Source organism: Dicentrarchus labrax, unplaced genomic scaffold (assembly GCF_905237075.1).
Source record: "Dicentrarchus labrax unplaced genomic scaffold, dlabrax2021, whole genome shotgun sequence".
Lineage (NCBI taxonomy): Eukaryota > Metazoa > Chordata > Actinopteri > Moronidae > Dicentrarchus > Dicentrarchus labrax.
In genome coordinates this window covers 10613143-10639730 of record NW_026136718.1, presented here as the reverse complement: position 1 = coordinate 10639730, position 26588 = coordinate 10613143, and the positions used below count along the sequence as shown (strand labels likewise).

The 26588-nt window shown below is 39.6% G+C and overlaps 1 protein-coding gene across 5 annotated transcripts in view; it reads right to left on the bottom strand.

Annotated features, from left to right (window-relative positions):
- LOC127349923 (cAMP-specific 3',5'-cyclic phosphodiesterase 4D) overlaps positions 1-25003 on the bottom strand; it is a 93638-nt gene extending 68635 nt beyond the window's left edge. Inside the window, exons 1-3 of one of the 5 annotated variants that reach the window (XM_051376005.1) lie at positions 24823-25003; positions 16969-17022; positions 8836-9038 (exon numbers count right to left, since the gene is read on the bottom strand). In XM_051376005.1, the coding sequence (XP_051231965.1) occupies positions 8836-9038; positions 16969-16983 (218 nt within the window). In that variant the 5' untranslated portion in view covers positions 16984-17022; positions 24823-25003. Of the gene's footprint in view, positions 1-5195; positions 5547-8835; positions 9039-16968; positions 17023-21306; positions 21325-24708; positions 24726-24822 lie in introns of those variants that run through there. The other 4 variants (XM_051376007.1, XM_051376006.1, XM_051376008.1 and 1 more) reach the window with 4 other exon arrangements.
- Positions 25004-26588: the final 1585 nt, after the last annotated feature.

Below are 26588 nucleotides of genomic sequence, written 5' to 3'. Positions count from 1 at the left end.
CTAACACCAAGAGATCCTGTGGTTGAAAGGGGCCACCAGATCATTTCCGACAAGAGCCGACATGCAACAGTAACGTGTTTTTGTAGTGTCCTTGAGCAAGACAGTGAATCTCTAATTGATAATTCATTATAATTCAGCCTGGAGGGCAAGTTTCAGCTCATACTCACGCCTCAAAGACTATTTTCTAGTGTGACTGTGACATTTATAAGCCTGTCAGCATGCCCCAGGTCAGGTTACACATATTAAAATGCAGAAATGGACGCTGATAAATTAAAGTCGAAATTAGCAATACATTGTGCTTTCTAAGGAAAGAAAGTCGTGTATGAACTTTGACATGAATGTTGACAGTGAAGAGTTTTAATGTGTATACCTGAGCAGAAGTAAAACAATCTGCTGACAAAGACAGGGAGTTTAAGCCTTGAGAGGAGATATTCCAGCTATTTCAAAACATAGTGTCAAAAGGAAACAACAGCAGACAACAGCACTGCAATGTTAAATACTTGCTTCAATAACATTCCTCTCTTCAAGCTAGAAATTCTTCTTTAACATTACACAGAAGTAACATAGTAAAGGATAAAATGTCCTTTGTAGCAAGTCATAGTCACATCTTTACTTCCGTCTACATCGACGATAAAGGTATCACAATGAAGACGCAATTATATAAAGCAGAACCAAATTATGTTTTATATAAATCTTCATCCCACCTGCGTTGAGGGTGTTTTATATTTAAAACTGATCTGAGTCATCTGGAATGATACACAAACTGAGTTATTTTCAGACAAAAAAAAAGAAGCAAAGATGTATTCTGTGAAGAATAAAAGCAACGCCAGTGGTGTTGTTTTTGGTGGCTATAAAGCTGGCTGACTCATTTCTCTTACTCCTACCTACAGCTCAACCTGTTTGCATTTCATCACTCAGTGTCGGGTAGCGAGCGCGGACGGCATTCACACTGGGAGGACTCGAGATAGTGTAGAAATATCTCACTGTGATATAGTGAAAAGAAAGACTTAACAGGGCAGAGGTAACATGACAGCTAAAGTTTTTAATGCTCATTCAACAGTGAACCATCCAGTGTTGGAAACTATCTATTTGACTAACCAGCCTTTTTGTGTCACATATCAGGTTTTAGTACATTTTATTAAGATAATACAGTAAACAGTACAGCGAGACTAGGAGTGTACGAGACAGTCAGTTTTGCAGCGCTTAAAAAAAACACATATGGTAGCGTGTGTGTGTGTTTCCGCCAAACAGAAAATGTACCCACATTTGGCTCTTGGTGGGTGTTAATTTCAGACCCTGAGACCATCCATTTGCATTCCTATTTATAATTTTTAACACATGCAGTGACACACACACACACACACACACACACACACACACACACACACACACACACACACACACACACACACACACACACACACACACACACACACACACAATCCTGCATCATCGTAATGCCAGATTCACTTCACTTTATCATGTTTATGTCACTTCTGGGTGACTGTGACCCTAAGGAATATCTTAGTCTTGTCTATTTGTTTTTTCAGACCATAATTCCCCATTTTAAAGGGCAGATCAGATCTTATCTTGACTTTTTATATTCATTTTAGGAAATGATCCACATGTAACATCGGTGTGAAACAACCTGACGTCCTGACACCATCTATAGATTTAAAGCAAAAAAAAAAAAAAAACTCCATGCATGACCTGTGTGCGGACATTCAACCAAATAAAATTTTAGAATCAGTGACACATTCAGTCAGAGAAATAAATAGGTAGGTAGACCGGCATACAGGCCAGTCAATCAATTCATTTAGGCCAAATTAAATTATTAGCTTGTTTTATTACAGACCTGCGACAGCCATTTATTGATTGCTGTCAAGATGAAAACAGAATTTCAACAAATATGCTTCTGAAATAAATTACCTATCCTACCTCACCCAGGTGTTACCTAAAGAGAGGGGCAGTGGTGGTGGAAGTACTTCAGTAAAAGTACTAATATCAAGCTGTAAAAATGCTCTGTTACAAATAAAACTTTTTTCAGAAAGACATTGTTAAGTAATATCAGGAAAATAGATAGTACGACTATTATTCTATTATATCATTAGATTATTGTTACTCCTGCTTTCATGTAAAAGCAGGATTTTACTGTTGTAGTTGGCTGACATGGAGCTCATTTTGAACTATTTTGTATGAAACTAATGATTAATTTCATTCTGGATTAATCTGCTGAATATTTTCTACATGAATCGATTAATTAATTGTTTGGTTTTGTAGAAATTAAAATAATAGTGTAATTTTTTTCAGTTTATCAGCCTTAAAGTTAAATTTGAACCCTTAAGGCTCGTACCACATGAACGCAGTGTCCAACCCGTTGCATGTAACCGCCTGCCTCTCTCTACAGAAATAAATGCACAAAATAAAACATCTCTCTAAAATGTGTAAAGCCCACCAATATGCACTGAAGATCTGCCAAACCAGTTGCAGAGGAGGACCGTAAACACACATTGCATCCAATTGCAGAAACCATCTAAATGGCAATAAACAGATCCACGCAGGAAGCTCTGATAAGTCTGACAGAACGTATGAAAATAGACAGTGAGGATATTGGGAACAAGCCAGACGATGGTGTTTCTCTTTTTTAACGGATGTAAATTAAAGGAACTGAAGCAGAAATGTCCAAAATAGTCAAATGTGAAAGACACATGTTCATCCCAGGGTCTTAATACTAATGTGCACCATATTGTATTATGCTCCACTCTTGCTCAAAACTCTTCCTCTTACAATCTTGAGCGTAAAAGAAAACAGTTTTTTAGTGATAATGTTCTCAGTGCGCTGTCAGGAGACAGAAACAGCACTTCAGCTTGTAGGTGAAAACCTCTGAGGTGCAACAAGCCGCGGCATTGCTTTGCTTGTTGACAGCGAGGAGTGTCTGGGGGGGAAGAGCTGAACAGACAGTGGCTTTACAGGCCTGTTCAACTCTGCTGCAGCCAATCACAGGGATGTTTGATTCCCTTATATCCAAGCTTTTCACCTTCTCGTGGGAAACACACAGACACCGTCCAAACATGGAGGGTCAGTGTTTGCAGCTAGCATGGTAAAGGACACATAAACATAATGCCATGTTGAATTGCCATGTTTCTACAGTAGCCCACACACTTCACAGCCTGTTCTCATTCCCAGGTTGTCAAATACAGATGCCAGCGCTGTTCAGTTAGTTGCAACTTCACAGCTGGATGCAATTTCTATAATTGCATGTTTCTGAGCAATAACAGGCAACTTCATAACTTAAAATTATCCAAGAAAGCAATATCAAACACCCCAATAACAGCAGCGTCTGTGTTCTCCTCAAACGGAAACTGCATGAAAATTAAGTCATGTGAACCTCATCTCTCAAAAACACATCTACAGTAATTCAAACATTCAACAAGAATACAAGTTTTTGGGTGCAAAATGTCCTCAACAGCCACCATGTCAGTGTTTTTTAATATCTGCTGAGGGCTAATTGGAGCGTGGGCAAACTGACTGTGTTGACAGGCTCCAAGAAGTCACTGAAAATGAATCCGCTCTTCGACACCACTGCAGACACTTGTGCAGGTCCATCAGTGGAAACTCTACTGACAAGCATTCGTCAGTTACATAGTTTAGTAACGGGCACATATTGTAGTGTATAATAGGTTTTCACTGACACTGAATAGGGACACACGTATGAAAGGATGAACAATGCATCTATAATTTCCTAGTGGGCATATTAGTTTTCCTGTCTCTCGTATGCTATCACTATCAATAAACAATATGGCATTCAGTATAACTGCAGCAGCACAGGCAGATACAGTATAACCGATGTCAACATGCTCTCTCTTGAAAGCTACTTCATCATTTATGGGGAATATTGGGAACAAGAGGGGTTGACATGATGAGACACTGGCTGAGAAATGTACTCGACTGTGAAACACTAGATTCACAACTATACACAGGAAAACAGATCCTTCACCAGCTGAGATCGTTTCATTTCTTCCTATTGTCTTCCATTCAAAATAGAGGAAAAAACTAAACTTCACTCCACTAATTTCTTGCTTTTACAGAGATTAAAGGATTTTTAACAGACTTGACTGACGTTTTAGTGATTCAGTGATTCAGTATCTAAACATAATGACATTTAGGGGAGCGGTCAGATACCCTGATAACTGTGTGACTCAGCTGTTACAGCCCATAATTAACAAATATCTTAACAGTTCACTAACCTCCCTGATATTCATCATCTAGCTATTGATGTCAGCAAGGTTACAGGTTTTGGTAGCAAGCAACACGGAGGAAGCAGAGACTTCTCCTTTTTTTGCCATGTTATTAACAGCCAGCACAGATTGATGACTCAGGCTACATCTTGTATGAAAATAATAACGTCTATCTGACAGTCATCAATCATTGCTCCAGTCTGCTAGCTGGAAATTAGTGTCACCTAATAAGGTTTATAGAGTAGGGCTGTATGACATAGTAAAAACATCATATTGAGATTATTATTGTGATATGATCCACAGTTAGTGTGGGGAATTTTCACACACAAAAAAGTCATAATTAGGTGAAATTTTGGAGGGTCTGCACTAAACAAAAGATGTTTTTTTAAATCTGGAGAACAAGATTCATAGACCATGGCACCATTATAATGCTTCATTTTATTGTTTTATCACACATTCTACCTTTATAAAAAGATGTGCAGCTCTTGCAGTTTGCTTATTCCTTCTGCGATTTGCATATTACACTTGGCCATATTGCGATTTCCATAATATTGTGCAGTCCTAATATGCGGAAGCAGTGATATTGGAGGTGTTTGGTGGTTATTTGCACAGTTTTATGTGGGAGTTGGTGCACAACACTACAAATCTCCTAATTATGTGTTGCAATCAGGCAGATGTATGAAAAATATCTTGCCAGTCTTTTCAGAATTTGACACAGTTTTTGGTTTTATGTCACTACCCTGATAAAATGAATTAATCCACCTCCATTCATTATAGTGAACACATTAGTGGGAGCAGCCATGGCGACCTACATTTATAACCTAATAACAACCCGTCAGTCATCAATCATTGCTCCAGGCTTGACTATCTGAATCTCTAAAGTTAAACTCGAGTGAACAATGAAGCCGATTTTAACCTGCGGTGAGTTTCAGACACTCGAGATGGGAAATAAGTTACCGTTTCACCGGGGAGGGCCAGGACATGCGGGGTTTTCTCAGCCCGGGTCGCAGCTTCTCCAGGGTTCGGTTGCGGCACAGGTAGCGCTCGGTGTCCGAGTTGAAGCGCTGTTTGATCCGTATGTGAGTCCTCGGTTGTCGCCACAGATGTTTGGGCGGCTTGGCGAGTCCCGCTCCCTCCCTGCTCAGCGTGGTACACTCCATCTTATACTTAAATTAATGCTTTCACAAAAAAACCCAAGGAGTTTTTGTTGTTGTTGTTGTTGTTGTTTACTGTTTGAAGACAAATAAACCTTTAATGGTCAGAGAGCGGTGCGCGTGGCATTGTGGTGCGCTGCTGTCCACGAGCCCGGAGTGCTGAAACGACTCTCCTCCTCTCTGTTAATACCCTCCCTCCCTCCCTCTCTCTCTCTCTCTCTCTGTCTCTCTCTCTCTCTCTCTCTCTCTCTCTCTCTCTCTCTCTCTCTCTCTGTCTCTCTCTCTCTCTCCCTCTCTCTCTCTCTCTCTCTCTCTCTGTGTCTCTCTAGCTCTCTCTCTCTCTCTGTCTCTCTCTCTCTCTCTCTCTCTCTCTCTCTCTCTCTCTCTCTCTCTCTCTGTCTCTCTCTCTCTCTCTGTCTCTCTCTCCCTCTCTCTCTCTCTCTCTCTCTCTCTCTCTCTCTCTGTCTCTCTCTCTCTGTCTCTGTCTCTCTAGCTCTCTCTCTCTCTCGTGTTCTCTCTCTCTGTGTGTGTCTCTCTACTCTGTGTCTCTCTCTCTCTCTCTCTCTCTGTGTCTCTCTAGCTCTCTCTCTCTCTGTGTCTCTCTCTCTCTCTCTCTCTCTCTCTCTCTCTCTCTGTGTCTCTCTCTCTCTCTCTCTCTCTCTCTCTCTCTCTCTCTCTCTCTGTGTCTCTCTCTCTCTCTCTCTCCCTCTGTGTCTCACCTCAGCTCTTCATTCTCACCTTTCACTGTGCTTCTCCATGTCAGTTTTCTTCCTGCTCTTTCCATCTGTTTCTCTCTCTGTCTCTATGTATGTATGTATGTCTGCCAGCTACCAGTCAGTATAGTAGTATATGTTTGCCTACAGTCTTTTTTAGACATTAGACATAAAATAAATGGACAATAAATTTGACAATATGATATTTCAAGTCAGTAATCAGGGGAATTACTATGGGCTATATCATTTGTCTACGATATTAATGTTGTTTTTTCACATACATGTATAACTGTACATATTAGTTTAGGTTTGTTTTGTTGAACTTGTTGTGTTTATTTTAGTTTTCTGTGTTTGTACATTGAGAGATACAACTTTAAAAAATATGTAAAAAATATACACAGTATGGCTATATCTCGGCATTATGTTCATTTCTAGATTAGATTGTCATTTAAGATAAAAACTGTGATTACAAGCTATATCAGGACAACATTATCAGGCTATATCAACAACATTATACAGACAGAGGATTGTATGAAAGGTTCTTAAAATATCAGAAAATAACTAATCTTTGATAGTCACAGGAAATAATCTCAAAATAATCCCCTCAAAATTCATCCAAATCTCTCATTTTACACAAATGTCCTGCAGTTATTGTGTTCACTATTTGGGTTAATTGTGCAGTTGGTCTGTATTTGTTGAATATAGTCAGGGGTCATCAATTTACCTAATGATAGAAAAGGGGTCCCTTAAGGAAAAGGTTTGGGAACCGCTGGTTAAAGCTTAATGATTGGAAATGTGGGCTTTGGACCAGAGAGAAGAGAGAAGTTGAAGGCATTACACACACTCTTTTTGTACATTTCAGGGAGTCCAGAGTGAATATCGGACTAAAATGAACAGACTCTGTCTTCCCTTCGAATTCCTCGACAATCAATCATCCGACTGACTTCGCACCTGGTGGAGGAACCAAGGAAGCTCAGTGTCGAGTGCAAGCTCTTGAGATCTACTGGATGTACTTACTAGTAGTGCGCTACAACCATCCATTCTCCATTTTCATATCAGCTATGTAACTTTCAGAAGGAATACTTTTGTTCCCAAATATTTAGCTGAAAGCAATGACAGCAGCCACTTAATTATCTCACATTCACATTTAAGTTGAAGCTATTTTTCCTTGAGATGTCTATCTTATGTTTGTGTGAGCTTTTGCAGATGACGTGTAAACCTTCTCCCTGTAACTGTGTCGTTTCTGGCATGTATTGAAAGGCAGACTTTTATTTATTTATTTATAATTTATGCACATAAACAGTGTAAATCAGATTTTATGTTGGCAGCTTTTTTTAAATTGGCAAACTGGCGTCTAAATATAGGACAAAAATGTAGTTATGTTTGGTATTCATTCATTTTTGATTAAGATTATGGTCACATTTGGTCATCATTAGGCATTAATGTCCAGTACTGCTTGTTTTAATCTGCTACTGTAAGGTTTATTTAACGAGTAGCCCACAGTTCTTTCATTAATGCCTTGGCCATATGAATACATTCAAATAAATTCAGCCTTATTAGCATGAAAGAGAAGGCGAGTTCACCAGACCTCAGCCTGCAGGAAAACTATGGGCTATATCATTAAAATATATCATTATGTTATAGAGCTCACACCTCTATCATTAATGTCTGCACAGCACACACACACACACACACACACACACACACACACACACACACACACCAATGTTTCTAGATGTTTAAACATGAATAAACTCAGAAAGAAGAGATACTGTCTATGCTAAATATACACACACCTGTGACCTTTCAGTGACAGGCTTCTTCCTGTTACTGCAATTACCAGACATTTTATAAAGGAAAGACCTGAAATCACAAAACACATTCTGTTTGTGTGTGTGTGTGTGTGTGTGTGTGTGTGTGTGCGTAACCACGCTGCTACCTGTGTATCCACCTGGACTCAACCAAACACTGACACACAAAAAAGAGACTCAGAGCTAATGAGCCGAGGGAACTTCGCCCACTGACCCTTAGAGAGAAGAAAGAAACAGAGACACAAACAAAGAATCCCCCAAAAAACAAAGATGGGCTTCTGTAGTCAGAAAAAAAAAAATTGAATTACTGGATTTTAATGGCTTCTCACTAAAGTTTTCACTTATTTTCCGGCCCACGGATAAATACTCTGGTAAATTCAGCAGCGTTGTGCAGGATACACATCATTAGGCTTGGTGACACAGACCAACAGATGCTCCAAAATCAAAACACACACCAGAACTCCCAGGATGCATTACAACAAAAAAATAACGCCCAACCTTTTTCAGAGAATTCAAGAATATGTTGCATGAACTATAAAAAGCAACTTCAACAGAGACTTTTTACTGCAGTGGTGCCCTCTTGGATGCCCTTATGGTAGATAAAACATGATAAAGTGCCCTCTAGGGTGCTAACCCTGACTCACATCACGTGTATGTCTTTGTGAGATAAATGGTTCAATAATTAATACTTCCCCCTGGGTTTTATTCTTATTAAGTGCAGTCTGCACGCTGTGTGCCCCCACCGCATAGCTGGTGCCCTTTTTATTTTAATTCGCCTCTGCTTCTCAAACAGCCGCCGCTGCTTTGCTGTAATGGGTTGCTCAATTCAGGAGGAGAAAGCTTTATCTCCATACTCGACACTCAACAGAAACACAGCGATGCAAGAAAGGAAGAAAGAAAATGTGCATGTGTCACTGACCGGTGCTCATCATGACTGGCCAGTGCTCGGCTGTACAGCACTTCCAGGCGGTCCAGTGGCAGAGCGTGCACTGCAGACGCCCGCCGCGTGTCTAACGGGCGATCCTGGCACGAGTGTCTCCTCCACAGAGGAGGCAGCAGCAGCGGCCCGGAGAAACGCCGCCGCACCGCCTGGTTGACCACGGGCAGAGACTCCCGACGACCCTGCGCCCGAGAGAGAGAGAGAGAGAGAGAGAAAATGAATAAATGTAGACATGACATAGCTTTAATGAAACACTGGGAAAAAGCTGATACAGAATATTCAGTGACAGTTTATTAGCTCTACCTCACTAAAACTAACGCAGTCCAATTCAGCTGTCCTACAATAAATCCAATGTTAATAAAGGTTGAAATGTTGAAACGTTTTATACCACCATAGATGTGTTTCATACAGTATGGATGCACAGTGTACTCACCAAGCACGTGGTGTATCATTTCAATTAAGTGAACAATAACACAAGTGACTCAAAACCCCATTAATAAAACATTAGAGTTGAGACTTTAATGTCCCACAGAAAATATGAAGTATCCTCTAATCAGTTACAATTACCATATGTTTACAAAACATCACTGTTCATGCACGAATATATTATGTATATATATAATTTAATAGTCCAAATGAGAATCATAAAAGTCCTGCCATAACACACAAAATGAAATTATTCCACTGGCTCAATTAGAAACAGTTCAACAAATAACTTAGTGAATCAATAATGAATTTACACATATTAGTCCAGGGACATGTGGCATCTGCCCGATCTGCCCTGCGGGTATTGCCGGCGAAGCACAAACACTTTTCACATCTGACACTAAGTAAGTAGTTTGTTTGTCTTCTTTCCTGCCCATTACATTTTCTTTTTGGATGTTCTCCCTGCTAATCCGTTTAATATCCATGGAGGCCCTGTAATGGAGTGAAAGATGTCGGGCGGGGAAACAGCAGCTTTGTCTGCTTGTGTGTGTGTGTGTTTGTGTGTGTGTGAAAAATACCAAATCAAGATCTAGTCTAAGAGTCTAATAAGACTGAGATAGCCAAGAAAACACATAAACCAAAAAACCCACACTCATTTTGGTCCAGCCTCCGGCAGCTCAGAGTTTCTATGTAATTTGCGCTTCAGCAGAGTTCACAGAGTCGTCCTTTAGAGGTTCAGACCGAGGTGATGGGTATTAATCTGCCATCCTAGAAGCTGTTACAGGAAGTCTCATTTCCCTGCCTGGTGACCGACAGGCCTGCCATCCATCTCAGGCACCTATACACACCCTCGTCTTCTCGTCATCTTTGTCTGCTATTGGATATCGATTAGACTTTTTCCTGTGGATCTAAAGATTTTGAAAGATCTAGTTGTCTCCACCTTTTTCACCATTCTCCCAGTCAACACAAAGGATTTTTAAGCTGTATACTGGATATAAAGCTCCACAAACTTGAGATTGAGGATTTGGTATTGATTGACTAGTCCTCCCAGCCCCGGTAAACGACACCCGACGAAGCTAAAATTCGATCCAACTAAAAATGAGTCCTGAAGCTCAAAAATTGGGTCAGAAATCAGATCATACAGTGTGTGCCTAGCTTTCTGCTCAAAAAGATGTAGTTTGTACAATGTCTTCTCCGACCTCATTGGAGATCAAAAGTATTTATGCCTGATACGAACGGCCACACTCGAGGGTAGGGTAAAAAAAAACTGTCCATCATGTAGAGGGTGCAGATGTAATGTCAGCTCATATCGTCAACCAGTTCTTCCTGGAAGACATTCATAGAGTTGAATTTGGATAGAGGATAATTTCAAACCCTTTTTACTTTCTGTGTAGGTGTAAATGTTGGTTTGTTGTTTCCCAAGCCATTTGACCATCCAAACAAGCAGTTCTGACGAAACATATTGGCAGTTTAAATGTTGTTGGACCTGGTGCTGCAATCAGCTTTCTGGAGTAGTCAACCCTGTTACTTAGGTGCATGCTGGTTTTGTGTCGACACATAAACATCCCAACCTCAATGACCTAACTAATTTGCTCTCTTATACTAAAATGGTTACCGCAGCACAGGAAGGCTGAGCCAAAAAGTATGAATCTCTCTAGTACCAGAACTCACAATTATCTGATATTTTCTCTGTTGACATTTTGCAGGTATGACATTTTCACCTGACAACAGCCTGATATCACTTTATTTACAGCAGCACTGAACTAGTTTGCTTCAACATGTTGCTGTTTTTTTAGCTGAGTGACACATTTTCCTCCAGCCGGAGAGGAAGCAGCTGGCTGTGTTATCACCTGGTGAGTGAGTATGAGATGGAGGTAGTACAGCTGGTGTGTGATCAGATGGGACAGCGGGGGCTCTGCCTCTAAAACCCAATGAGTTCTCCCCATCGATGCTTGTGACTCAGACGGTTTGACGCAGCGGGAATCAAACCCCAAACCTCGACTGCACTGGTGCTCAGGTCACAGAGTAATAATGGCTCCTCACAGCTCAGTTCAATACCGATGAATATGCAGAGGAACAATAATCAATACAACGACAAAGTCATTACTCAAACTATACACTATCCTGTTGCAGCATTTGATGAAGTAAAAAGAGTAAAAATGCTGTCTGTACCTTACATTGATTTCTCCCTTTACTATTATTGAGCTCTGGTGTATGCATAACTGTAAAATAGCCCTTTGCTTTTGTTTACCACTGATGTTTTAGGTCAATAAAGCATTTTCTCCCAGGCTTTTGGGCATAATGGATAACAAGTAACTACGTAATCAAGATACAAAAAAGGTAACTGCAATCAATTAGTTATAAAAGACGCAAACAGATTACAGTTACATTTAGTAAAAATTGGGATTATTAGCAGGATTCCAATTTTAAAACACATCAGTGGTTCTTAATACATCGAGGACACATTTTTGATGCATTTTCTTCTCTAACTGGAAACTGGATTACTATGGATGAGGTGTCCTATCTGTGATGTGATAAAAAATATATTTTATAGTTTCTTAACAACACATAAGGTAAACTGATTCCAATATATCTTTTAGTGCCATTTTAAGATTTTTTTTAAAGCATATTTTGATCAGGATAATATCTTGAATCTAAATAGTTTTGACCAGGATAATCATTCCATTTCATCACACTGTAACTATCTCAGGTTTGCTATAGAAAACTGAACCTGTCACAATGTAAAATACATTATTCGCTCCCAGATTTTAAAGATAAGCATCATTGTGCAGAAGTACAGCCTCACAGTGCTGCTAGCATGGCTGTGGACTCCTAGTCTTGTAATTGTTCAACTGAACTAATAAATCAGTCCTGAAATTCTTGGTGCGTGCTGGAATTTCAATGTTTGTATTGCTGTAGCTGCTGCAATAACATCAATACAACATCCAACAAGTTTAACAAGAAGTTCAACCAGTGAGACAAAGAATTGTTGTTATAGTTTACTCAACATTTCCAGCTGCTGCTTTAGAGAAAAGCCTTCAAACATCAAACCACTGGAAAGATTTTACTGTCAAACAGATGCCAAAAGCTTTAACTCTACCAACAAGCACAGCAACCTACTAGCAATCTAATTCTTCACTCAACATATTTTGGTCTACATTTAGATTTGGACATTTTTCAGTGGTTTACAGTTGGCAGGTCTATTTCAAGTAGGTGGTAAAGTTAAATTGCAAGCAAAGAATATTAAAAGAAGATACAGCCACAAGCAAACTGGTTACACACAGTAAGAGTTGCAGGGCCCAGGTTCTCATTGCACCCTGTACGAACGTCAAACCTCCAACGTGTGAACCTCGATGTGACCCACACAGTGCTGGGTGTGGTCAGTGAGTGTGTTCTTTCGTTCTGCAACCACACCTGAGACTGATGTCATGATGTACTGGCACATTCTGGAGTACACTTCCACATCACTGCTGCATCAAAAACAAGATTTTCAGAGTGCGTTCAGGTAAACTTTAAGGTATTAAGATCAAGATTATCACCTCTGCACTGTTGTATCTCCATATGGACACACCCTTACCATTACATCACAGTTCCTACACTATGCACACATATCCCAGCAGATTATACATTTGAATCTAGCTCACCAAGAGCCTCTAAGGGGAATTTTATGTCTACACTGGGACAGTTTTTTTTTTTGCTGTACTATGCTCTATGCGGTTGGCAAAATAATCTGACAGAATGCCCACAATCTGTTACAGCCAGTGCAGTTTCAGTTCAGTTGTAGATGCTCTAGTAAGTCAAATTTTATTTCCATTACGTCAGTTTGTTTAATTTTTTCAACTGCGATTTATGATCTGATAAATCTTTTTCTCTCTCGCTCTCTCCCTCGGCCTCATTTTTTGCAAATCAGTTGATTAGCCTGTTGTGTAAATGCGGTAATTGAGTGAGGTGGAGGACATTTGTCAGTGGCCTGTGCTAGATGAGCTGAGGGCCTAAGTGAAAGTAAATGTGGTAATTGCCCTCAACTGCAGTTAATCAACGCTCTTCTGTCACTAAACAAGATCCTTGACGCCTTCCAGCAATCCTCGCAATTTTCTTGCAGACTAACACAGCAAATGGCTGTCATAATTCAGCCTTTTGTCCTCAGAATAAACAACCTGATGGGTGCCAGTAGAGTGAAGTGCCTAATATTTAGTATGTTGATGATTTGTATGCTGTGTATTACCAACAGGGCTAATATCTGAAGCCTGTTGGCTCCCCAGAGTTTGTTTTTGTCCGCTAGAATCAGACGTCCTGGTCAAAATAAAACAATTTATGCCATAAGAGGAGGAGGCACCTGATACTCAGGGTGTGCTGAGAGCTAACAGTGACTGCTCAGACTTCTCGCTGCTCTGACACAGTCCAACATGTATCCACAGTTTAACACCACAGGTATCCCACAATCCACTGTGCTCCCATCTGCCCCACACAGCGTGTTCACATCTCATATATACACTCCAATCGCCTGCATAAAACACAGGTTTACATATGCTTACACATAAAGACATTGCACTCATTATTATATATATATATATATATATATATATACACACATATATTAGAGCTAGTTCTGGGCTGGTGCCAGTGCTGGTTCACAGTTGATTAAACTTAAGAATCCTTCTAAGAACCGGTTTGCTTTTCGAGTTAAAGAACCACGTCATCACTGTATGCTACACCAACATCAGCTATTGTTACCATGGTTACGCTAGCTGGTGTTCAAACTATTTACCCAAGCAAACACAGCTACTATTTCCTCAGTGTTAGTAGCCTCGAATGTAACATCCGTTTCATTTAACGGGATGGCTGCCGCGTTACCACAGTGATGTTGCGGCGGTGAAAGAGGGGTAGTTGTTAGCTGCAGACGCCAGGCAGCTGCAAAGTGCTTGTGATCCTGATGACAGCATTTTACGATATACCCCTTAATATGGAACCGGATGTATTCAATAATTAGGCTATAAAACTCCTAAAGACTTTTAATTTGCCGGATATTTAACTTTAACAGCTCTTCGTTAAGCAAACTAAAGTAAGATGTGGAACGTTAAGTTACTGTTTGACATCCAGAAACACAGGGTTTTAGTTATAATCTGAGCGCAATGGGAGTCTCTGAATTGTCTACTGTTAGGAGTGGAGATAAATACATAATGGCCTATTGGGTGCGCTTTTCGAGAGACTTTAACCGTTTATTGCTACTTACTACTCAAACAACCTGAAACTCCCCTGCGACACTGCAACAAAGTTTAATTTTGCTCAAATAGTGATTCGGCCTACTGAGCCTGAAGGCACTGGCAGCAGAGAAAAGCAGCCCAGTGAGCCCAGTTCAACTGTTCTCAAAGGTTTTTAGCCCAGTCCCAGTTGTAAGCGGTTCTTTTTTCTAGACCAGCAAAGTGTTGGTGTTGCATTGGCTGCAGAAATGCAAAGAACCAGTTCGGGTTAGGCACCAGTGAGACACTAGCCCTCAAACTGCCTGGAAATGGGGTAACAGAGTACAGTATTATATCCTTTCACACACATGTACAGACCATTGACAGTATGGCACAGACACACACACACACACACACACGCACACAGACAGACAAGCTCAGTCAGTGTGACAATGTGATCAGAGATGAGAGCATTTCATTAGGACACGGTAATCCTTCATGAACTCATGAGAGCAATCAAAGGTGCCGCTGTTTTCCTAATTGGGAAAAATGAATATTAATTCATCATAATGGTCAGAGGAGCCGAGCTGGATAAACCTTCCCACTGTGCCAGTGATGTGTGATATTGATATGTGTGAGTGTTTCACAGCCAGAAGAAGCCTGTTCCTCTGATGCAAAGCTGAAAACATTCACCTGTATGCATAATGACACCCGGGGGTGCAATGAGTATGATTATCGTCGCTCCATAAATAGAGTCAGTCTTCAATCAACCCTCTACATCTCTCTCTGTAGGTGTGTGTGTGTGTGTGTCATGATTAACTCTGCACGCTGACAGAAACAGAATGTTTTCATTAAAGTTGGAAGTGCACTCAGAAAGTTTACTTATAGAGCAACCAGGCGTAAAGCTGTGGGGGTTTATGGCACATCTGACAGCTCAGTTTCCTAAACTTATCTCTGATAATAAATAAAAGGTTGAGACAGAGAAACACTGCGGCACTGTTCATCTGACTGGACAACTCAGTAATCAAGAGTAAAGCAACGTTACTTTCTTTGTCATTGTTGTGCGTGGTCATAGCAAATTCTTTTGCATTAAAAGTATTTATTATCTTTCTGTAAACACTTCTGTGTGGATGGGGATGAAGTCGTGTTTTTAAAAATTTAATATCAGATGCAGCTTTAGTTTATTTAATGGTTACTGGCAGGAGTCTGATTGAAGCAGCTTCTGTATGTATTTGCCATTGTGGTGTTGCTGGTGTTCGTTAGGTCAGCCGTTAGCCAAGGAAGGTGTGTCATGGGATTGTGTGACAACCATAGGTAATTATTGTAACATACAACTACACAAAAAGTTAATATATCAGTCATTTGTACACACTCATTGCCCAATACGTAGGCCTACCGTTTAAAAAAACCTTCCGTCAAAGAGAACCCCAGTTTTCAAAGATCCTGACTGACGCCTTCAGTTTTTTCCTCACGTGCACTCTAGAAACTCTGCCTTTGAGTAGCTAGTAGGTCTACACGATGTCTCTGTTGGTTTGTTTTCATTCTCAGTTCATCTCTATTTCTTATCTTGGTCTGTAAAGAGCGATTACATCTTGCTCGTCCAGGGATGCTGCCCTCTCAGGCCAGAGCTACCCCTCCTCTCTCTCTCTTTCTATGTCGCTCTCTTTTAAATCGTAATTGACATTCGTAAAAAAAAAAAAAAAGGTGTTTACAGAGTGATAAGATAAATAACCCGCATTATATTTTGCACAGATAAGGATACAGGTATGCCTTGGGCAAAACAAGTTTGGAAACCACTGCCTTAGGTTATATAATAAACAGTTAACTACTTAACTACAACTAAAGGTTGTGAAAGAACATTCCTAGTACACATTGAATTACTCCTAACTCCTAACAGCCTCCATTTAGTAATGCAGTTACATGATCATTACCTGCTCATGGGTGTATGGGGACTGTTGGTAACTTGCCAGGAGTTTAATGCACCAAAGTAACTTTTGGACCTTGTAGAGTTACCGATGATAAAGATTAAATTCATAATCACGATGAATGCCCTTGAAAATGCATTTGCATCACATTTACAGCATTTAACAAAACCATCTTCAAAGCAAGCTGATTCTCCTGTGTGGGAAACTAATTAAGAGCCATTTTAAAAGGTTTCTACTTTTCAACTGACTTCACTTTATCAGTCACTCCTTGTGAATGTGTGTGTGTGTGTGTGTGTTGTGTGTGTGTGTGTGTGTGTGTGTGTGTGTGTGTGTGCATGATGTCCTCTGTGTCTTTATTAACTGTAAAACAAAGCCCTGAAGTTAAGATAAAAGGTTTATGGCCGTGAGGTTATCCCAGTTCAAACCCAGTCACCATCAGACACAGAGACACAATGTGACGCACAGCTGCCAGAGTCAGACTGAGGTTTGGATCTTACGTAGGACTTATCTCTAAAGTAAACGACAGGCTTGATAAGACGGGTTGGAAGGGTGTAAGAGGGGAAGCTGTGAATCTTATTTACCTCAAGCCGAGACATTGATGCTGGTTAGTTGTTGCAGCAGCAGAGAGACAGCAGCTGAAAGAAAGAAAAAACAAGAACGAGGGGTGGTTTTAAAAAAAAGCAATAATAATAATAATAATAATAATAATAATAATGTATTTTATTTATAGAGCATTATTTGAGGAACTCAAAGACACTTCACATAGGTTAAAATACATAGGTTAAAAAGAAATCATCACCTATAACTCTACAGTGAATCATTATGAATTACACTAATACATGTTCTGCTTTGAGGAGAAATAAAAGAAAGAGACCGTCTCATGTGACAAGATGAACAGAAACTTTTTGTTAAATGAATCTTGAAATTTCTGGCATTCAAAAGTAATGTTTCCTTAAAACCAGAATCACTTCAAACTTTTGCTTTGACTTTGCTCTCATAATCACATTTTTAAAAAAACAACCCAATAATACAAGAAGTGAGAATAAAGGTCTCTAATATATGTAAGAAAGTGGCCTATAAAAGCTAAACATTAATGAGGACTCTCATCTATAAATTATTCATGTGACTCATCAACACCACCTGTCATTACCATGTGCTCAGTGATGGTGGATGGATCCATGAGTATGCCACGAAAGCTAAAAAGCCTCTCTACCCAGCCAGAAAAGTTCATGACAAAGCATTTTTATTACTTTGATGAACTGATTTGTTTATTTTCAAGTCACGCACACAGAGTGCTCAGCCCACACGAGCTCATAAGATGAAAAATTTAATAAACAGAAATTATTACACAAACTCGACAGCAGGGACAAAATGTGCCGTCTCTGACATAGACATTCTTAAGTGTTTCATATCAGGGGCAACAAGTCATAAAATGGTAAATGGACTGCACTTATACTGTGCTTTTAACCTGGGATCAGTACAAAGTGGTTCACGTTGTATTCAGGCCCGCTGGTACCATTAAGGACAATGAGGAACTTTATATTCCACTTTAGTGAATATTTTAGATTTATTTCAGTATTTTTAAGCTTGTGAAAAGCTTGGAAAGAAATTGTATGTATACACTAATATAACCGTTGTGTTTTCCTTACTTTAGATGGAGTCCACCATGTTGAACCGCCATGTTTCTACGGTAGCCCAGAATGGACAAACCAAACACTGGCTCTAGAGAGGGCCTTTTAACGTTTTGCTGCCACTGTGGTTTCTTCTACACACCCGTGTTCATTCTCAGATCATCAAATACAGACAGGAGGGGAAGGGTGAGCAACTTCCCCACTAGATGCCACAAAATCCTACTTACTGGTGCTTCCAGAAGCTTATTCAGGTATCTGTACTTTACTTGAGTATTTATTCTTTTTTACTTTTACTCCCTACATTTTTACATAAATATCTGTACTTTCTACTCCTTACATTGTAAATACAGGCTTGTTACTTTAGTTTTGGGGGGAATTATTGATTCATACATTATTTTTTGACAACATCAAGACTGCACAGAAACAGCCGCTATAAATATTCAGAGAAACCAAGTAGTTTTTACTTTTATACCTTTTGAGTACATTTCAGATCCTGTACCTGTACACTTTTTCTTGAGTAAAGAAGTTGAATCGGTACTTCTACTTGAGTAGAGAATGTGTGAAATTTTGGCTCATCGATGTTAGGTCAACTTCTGGGGAAGGGGGGACCTCGCTAAGATCATACTCATGTTCAAACACACACTTTCACAATAATGCCAGCTGGTTGCTCATCAAAGGGCTTTGTGAATTCAGTGTCTTGCTCAAGGAAGAAACAACCCTAATGACATTTCTGTGACTTCATAGACTCACAGAAGTGGGTAAAACTGGTGGAGTGCTCCTTTAATGCTCTTCCACCAGAGCTTTTCTAAATCACACAGCAAACAAATCACCACCTCCTCTTCCCCCTCCTATTCGTATTTGTTGTGTTGATATATTAAAACTTCACTGGATATTTGTGCTGTGTCACAGCTCTCATAAGATTATTCTACTCTGCCGTCCAAATTTGACTTTATGTCTGTCAGTTACAACCTACAGTAGCTTAAGGGGACACGATATGAGGAACTGAACCAGAGATTTGTGAGCAAAGACTCAGTTTTATCAGTTCTACTTCCTGCTGTTAGTCGATGAAAGTCATGGATTATTAAACTTTCCCTTCAGGCCGTAATAGTCCATTAAATTTACCATTCAATTTTATTTTTCTACAAACACAGGCCCAATAAAACAACATGGAAACCATCACAACAAATGTTTTATTCATGCTTAGCATCCCAAACTGTCAACTGTATCAAGTTACCAGACATCTTCACATTTACACTTCTGCTCTCTGTGCTGCCTTCCAGTGTCTTCGTGTTTCGATTAAAGGTTACGATTGATTTTAATGTGACGACCAATCAATATGAATGCTTTTCCATAGTTTAACCCTTTAACACAGGGCAGACCTTTGCTTTCCATCCTCATTCCTCAACATCAAGGCTACAACTAATGATTTTTTTCATTTAGTAATGAATTAATAACATACTAATTTAGTAGGCCTCCCTCTAGTGACCGGTGGATGTGTTGGGGTCACCTTTGGGATGGGCTGGCGCTGTGGCATTGGGGCGGGGAAGCAAAATAAAAGTCCAATGTCTTTCTCTTTTGTAATGTAAAATTAATTAATAAACTGATTAATTTGCTGAGCATTACACTTTCCCACATTCCAAAACCTACAGACATTGAGTTTACTATAATTTATAACAAAGAAAACCATCACATTTAAGAATCTGAAACAGCTAGAATTTGATCAAAATAGTTGCCCAACCATTTCTTTGTTTCTCTTTTCTGCATCCTCCTCTGGTATTGTAAGGTTGCTGTTGTTCATATGCCAATCCCCACACATAAACAGCTCACACATACTTGTGTATACAAACAGTTTTTTCGAGAGTGAGTCGAGTCTGAGAGGGTGAAGTAGAAGTAAAACACAAGATGAAAGAAAGGATCCATAAAGCTACATTTTTCTTTCAAGTTGTTGGTTAATTAGGAACACCTACATAGCTAAAACTAATGCAGTCGACATCTCTGCTTTGAAATATTGGAGACCTACAGAGTTTTAATATCTTCAGATGAGTCTTTTCCCTTCAATCTCCTGCCACTTTCAGTCCCTGCCTACTTTCCGGTGCCCTTAGTCTTCCATGCTGCATACATCTCTTTGCTGCTCATCACTTCCCTGCTGCTGCGTTAACCAAACATGCATGTCTCCATGGAATAGCAGCCTGTGCTGCTCACCAAACCCAACAGTAAACAGGACCTGCTGTTCACATGCTGGAGGCAGATTCCAGCCTGCATATCGAGGCTTTTCATATTTGAAATGGGATTACCCATTAAAAGTAAAAAAGGATGTGGTGTTTACGTGCGCAATCTTACAAATGAAAGTGACGGGAAAGTACAGAAAACAAACTGCGTCAAGGCCACAACAGCCTATTAATCATAACTCTCAACAGGAAACTCCTTCATGTCTAAAGCAGTATCAGATTTTTGTGTTTGCACAAAAGAGAGCAAGATAATTACTTCATATATCTGTGATTTCATGTATTTTTAACAAGGGGAAAACACACAGTCTGCCTCTGGGCTTCATTGGCGCTACCAGCACATTATTACCTCTGCCAAGGTTCACTAATGTTGGCTTTTCTGCTGGTGTCACAATTTTTAAATTCTTGTTAACAGATTCAGGCCGCTGGCAGAAGAACCAAGACAGAAAGGAATATGTTCCAGCTGCAGATGCAGGTATTTTGTGACAGTATTTCCTATTACCACCATTTTTTAGAAATATTTGCTATTGATGTTTGAGCTACTGCAGTTAACTGAAAGACTGTATCTCATTATTGTTCATCCCCACTTGTATTTTAATGCACAATATAAACCTATTTACCAGAAAATGTAATTCCATTTAGCTTCTCCTGTTTCAGGGTCCTGGTATTAGGTTATGTCATGGTTTGCTGGGACACATTATTATTAGCTTTACCTATTACAGACTTGTGTGTGAGTGTTTTTCATCATTTTGTGTACTCTCCTAGACAATGTTATGATCATATCGGTTTATGTTTATGCAATTTTGAGTTTCTCTCACAATTTCACTGCAGAAAAACGCCTAAAAACATCACAACATGCATCAAAGTTTTTTTAAAAGCTGCAGTGAAATCAGGAATTTTAGGCAGCAACAATCCCAAAACTAGCCTGCAAAATTCTGGAGGGACTGACAAAACATGCTGCTGAATGATTCAAAAAACTGACCTAGAATACAAAAAGTGTTTTAGCTTCTGCACAAAACATAATTTTAAGCTCTGAGATTGAATGCTTCTTGCCACAATTCACCTTGAAGTTATCTTCTCCCTCAAAGTTTTTGGCTTTGTATCGTCAAGTTTTCATCAAAGGACCAGATATTCTCAGGCGTAGTTCTTCCCCTTTGGGACAGGAGCTTTAGAAATGGAAAATGAACAGGACTTTTACTTCTGGACCCAGAGGCAAATGGTCCCTCCCAATTTGCATCTCCATGACAAAGTTAAAATGTCTGCTGTGAATACTTTAACATCAGATTTAAAAGGGATGTTCAGCCTTGACAGAAGTATGAGCTCTGAGTTCTTTCTAACTGTAGTATATAAATCCTTCTTCACGTCTATGTCTTTTGAAACTCACTGTATTCTTTATTTATTTTGCCTCTAAGGAAAAAAAAGACTTTCTAGTGGGCCTGGAAACCCTCTGCCCCCCCTCCGATACGCTCCACTACAGTCTGCCAGACCTTTTTTGATCACAACTCTTCCCAGTTTCAAGATGCCTTTTTTGACAGTAGCAGCCGCAACAACAGTACTTTGACATTTTGGTCAGTTTCTTTAAAGGGAATATTTCCCTTCTCAGAGTAATGGCTGTCTGCCTTTTCTCTGTCGTGAGCTGACATTTAGTTCCAAAGATTAAGAGTTTCTTGTTCCACCAAATCACCTGCAATGACAGCTTATAATATCAGCTGTGAGAAAGGTCTATTTAAGGGACTAATTAGTAATCTCTCAGATAATAATGAGTCTCCTAATCAGTGCTCCATTAAAGGCAGGTGCATTGGGAAGGTCGACCATTTATGTCTTTTGATAAAACATGCAATCAGTGCTCAGTTGAAAGATAAATATAACATCTCCTGCTGCAAAAACAAAAGAATCTCACTGTGTTTGAGGTGAGTTGAACCTTTCCTGGCACAGCAGAGTCTGTAATTATTAACTATCTCAGCCGCGGTGTCCTTGTCTTGAGCTCCACAGTCAACCATCATAAAGTGAACACCCAAGGTGTCTTGTGATGCCGTCGTTGTCGTGATGACGCACAGCAGATAGGCTTGTTAAAATTTAAGCTGATAAGGCTAAAGAGAAACAAAACAACACGTCCTGTGAGGGAGAATGTGATTCATACCCAAACCGCACCAGTAGTGGAATATAACTACGTATATTTACTCAATTACTGCACTTAAGGTCACATTTTTATCTTTAATATTTGGAGCAATTTTATTCTTCTACTTCACTATGTTTCAGAGGAAAATGCTGTACTTTTTTTACTCCTAGACATTAGGTTTTTAGGTGATTATACCTGAATGAAAACATACCTGTGAATATTATATTCCATTTCTGCCATTAGTTCCTACATACACACTGGACCTTTAAATGAGAACCAGCGGAACAAAACCACAACTTATTGTTTTTACGTGTGTTAATTAGTGAGCGTCAGAGGTGCAGGCGGGTGGATTTTGTTACACTTGGATAGAGCCAGGCTAGCTGTTTCCCCCCGTTTCCAGTCTTTGTGCTAAGCTATGTCAACTGTCTCCTGGCTCCATATTTAGCGTATAGACATGAGAGTGTCGAACCATCTCATCAAATAAGTGTAAATAATATGTCAGACTACTGCTTTACAAAAAGGTCCAGTGTGTAACATTTAGGAGGATCTATTGGTGAGTGGTGTTCAGTTAGTTGCAATCTTAAACGTCACCACTAGATGCCACTAAATCCTTTAACACACTGGTTCTTTAAAGATTTCATCTGTTTTTCTTCTCCTGTAAACATTTAATTTCTTTTGCACAAACTCAATCTTCATTTTGTAAATAATGTAAGAAATGTAGCATTTCATTTCACATGATGTCTGAGCTCTACTGTGCATAAATATCTTCAGATTTTACTCCTTTGTTACACAGGAAGCAGCTCAGCTAAAACCACATGTTGGTTTCCAGCTCAAATAGAGGACACAGTGCCTTTAGATGGTAATCACCAAGTCAGAACTGATCAGGTTTCTGCTCTATTTCTATGTTTTCTATTCTGTTTGGCTCCTTGCTGCAGACTCCTGTCTTCATCTCTGCTCTTCCCTCTGTTCTTGAGTTTCACACCAGTGACTGTGCAGCACAAAAGCTATAACAAATGACAAAATTCCTGCAACTGGACAGCGAAAAGCCTCAAACAACATTTAACAATAGCACAGAAAAAGAAAGAAAATCCAGCTGCTGAGACAAACATAAAAACAGGCCTTAACTTTAGCTTCCTGTCAATAAAAGCCAGTAGTTTTGTCGTTTTCTTTCTAAACCGCTTCCTCCTCCTCTCACTAGTGATTTTTAAGGAAGTGACAAGACAAATGCTGTTCTTCTGTCAAATTAGCAGGGAGTCACACAGACAGAGAAAAGCAGATTTAGGTGCGGGCTTCGCAAATGTTTGAGATCAAACAGCTTCAGATGGTGATGGATGATAAGAGCAGGAGGAGGAGGAGGCTGTGGCAGCTCAGTGCGGGAGCAGCGCGCCATCTAACGGACAAAGCTGGGACAGCCGTGCCTCGTTTTCTGCATTCCTTGTTGAACTGATGACTCAGAAGGATTCCCAAAGTTTCCCACATCAGAGAAAACAGGTCTGACAGAACGATTTTAACCCTGACGAGGCTGCCAGGAGCTCTATGTACTGTAAGCGTGAAGGCACTTAAACAAGAGAACTGGACCATACTAGACATATATAGCAGTTTAAAGAAAATGTGCACTGCTTAGGTTAAAATAATGATTATATATACTTAAAAGAACCACACCAGAGGAGGAATGGGGGGAAAAAGAGACAAATTCTATAAGCTTTTGCTCTTCCTCTGGATAAGGGAAGAGGGAGATATAATGAAAGAAAGACAACTATGTGAAACTGTGTGTATGTGTGTGTGTGTGTGTGTGTGTGTGTGTGTGTGTGTGAGTGAGTGGGGGTTATAGAGGCAGAATGAAGGAAGCAGATATGGAGGAAGGAAGGAGATAAAGACAGGAGGAGGGAACGCATAAATATTTTGGGGAAATACATTCCATGTTGGTTTGCTCACGAAGATGAATTATTCCCACAGTTCCACAGTGGCAGCGCTGATTACATTACAACACAATACAACACAACAGTGAGTGGAAACTAGTGATACTGCTGAGCGTGTGCCGCACCGATCATATCATAAACACCATAGAGGATACTGTACAAATATTATAGTAAGGTGAAGTCCATGTGGGAGTAGCACAGTGAGACAAACTCCCATAGAAATGTTTCATGTTTTTACAGGAATATAATGGGAATATTAAAAGAAAACATGCCGCAGAGCAACAGAAACACACCATTAAATCCAATGAGATTACAATAGGGGTTATATATATTGATTATATCAGTCTAAAGCTGTATTTCCCTGTATGTATTCTATAAGGAAAGTACAAGACTGATTGATTTTTGTGATTTCAGTTCTCACATTTACCTTTTCCCCTTTTCAAGACATCAGCTGATCTCCGAGCGCGTCTGCAGAAGTGGTATCACAGTTTTGAAAGTATGGAAACTCATTGAAAAAAAAAGAGAGCTCATTCTCACTCACCAGCGACCGGTCCGTCTTCTCTCGTGGGTTTCTCTTTTTCTTTGCAGAAGAAGGAAAAAAAAATAATAAAGCCGCTCAACCTGTCGGAGGCGTCGCTCAGGTAATGCTGCTGCACTTATCGCCGTTGTCCATTTTTATTGCTGCACGTTGGTAACTTAAGTTAGACTTCAAACTCTGCAGCATGCATGCCCACGGCCGTCCCTGTGACGTCGGACGGCCTCGTCACGTGACAGGAAGTGTAGCCCTGGGACGTAAACAACTTTACCACGAGCTCCGCTGAAGCAGCTTTCTGCCCTATTACACACACACACACACACACACACACACACCACACACACACACACACACACACACACACACCTATTTGTGTTTGTTTATTTGCTTATCTATCATTTATTTAGCCAACATTATTTACTACAGGCTTGTCACACAACTTATAACTGTTTATTTCCTTGCATATTGTTCAATATCACTCACTAATCTATCTATCTATCTATCTATCTATCTATCTATCTATCTATCTATCTATCTATGTGTCTGAAACTATCTAAATTTAATACCAATGCCTCTACGTAAACTAACCAGACCATCTGAAGGTGACAACATTGGCTATTTCTATGTGGTTTTTCTTAATGTCTGCCACCTGATTCCCCTTGAAATCAATGAAAGGAGACGGTGGAAACACTACTGGTTGTGTCCACAGGGGCCCGCCAGAATCACCAAAAGTGAAAGTTCCTTGTTGCTGCTTTAAGTACAGAAGTATGAGGTTATTAATGCATTCAAAGTCCTCATTCTGCAGTATGACACCCTTCATAATTATATAATAATAATAATGATATTGTATATAATATGGATTATGATTGCTGATCCAATCCAATCCAACTTTATTTTGTTAAGCACTTTAAAAACAACCAAAGTTGACCAAAGTGCTGTACAGGAGAATAAATAAGACATCATAAATGTGATGTCAAAACAGTGATGGTGATGATGAAGACCACTGTGAGGAATCATATATGATGCATTAATGTGTAAGTAACATTTTACTCTTTATTAGTTATTTGTTTAATCTTCGTTTTACTGAATATTTAGTATCTTATTTTACAACTTTTACATATAGTGTCATAAAATAGGTTCATAAAGGAGAGAGCTAAACTCGTTATCTGGCTTCCTAATTTGTTCATAATACAAGGGATTAAAGCAGGTTACTGTTCACTTTTCTGCCAGGAGCTTTGCTTTTTATTTATATATTTTATTTATCTTATATAACCAAAAAAAGCACAAACAGGACAAGTAGTAATTTCATACACATTAAAAGCTGGTTAAAAAAAGTGAGAAAACTATTTTAAAAAAGTAATCGTCTTCAAGTCTTATATGAAAATCAAGTTTCCATTTCTACTTTATTTCACAGATGATCTCTCCTTCTATTACATTTAAAAGTGAGTTAAAAACTAATGTTTTCCTGCAGGTCTAATGTGAAAACTTTGTCTGTATGCCAACATCAAACTTCTGCTTTTGTGTCTCACTCAGACAGATGGGCAGAGTTACTCCGAGGTTGAGGGTTCCTCCACTTCCCCACACTCACAGATGTTACTCAGATGACTTCCACTTGTGCTTTAACTGGAAGAGTATCTCAGTAGTGATGTTATATCCACAAATACCAAGAAAGACCACACGGTCATATTACTGACACTGATGTTTTCTTTGGCTAAACCTCACCATCAAACCCGGCAGGCAACCTGTTCTGAGTCATACAGTGTAGGTGACAA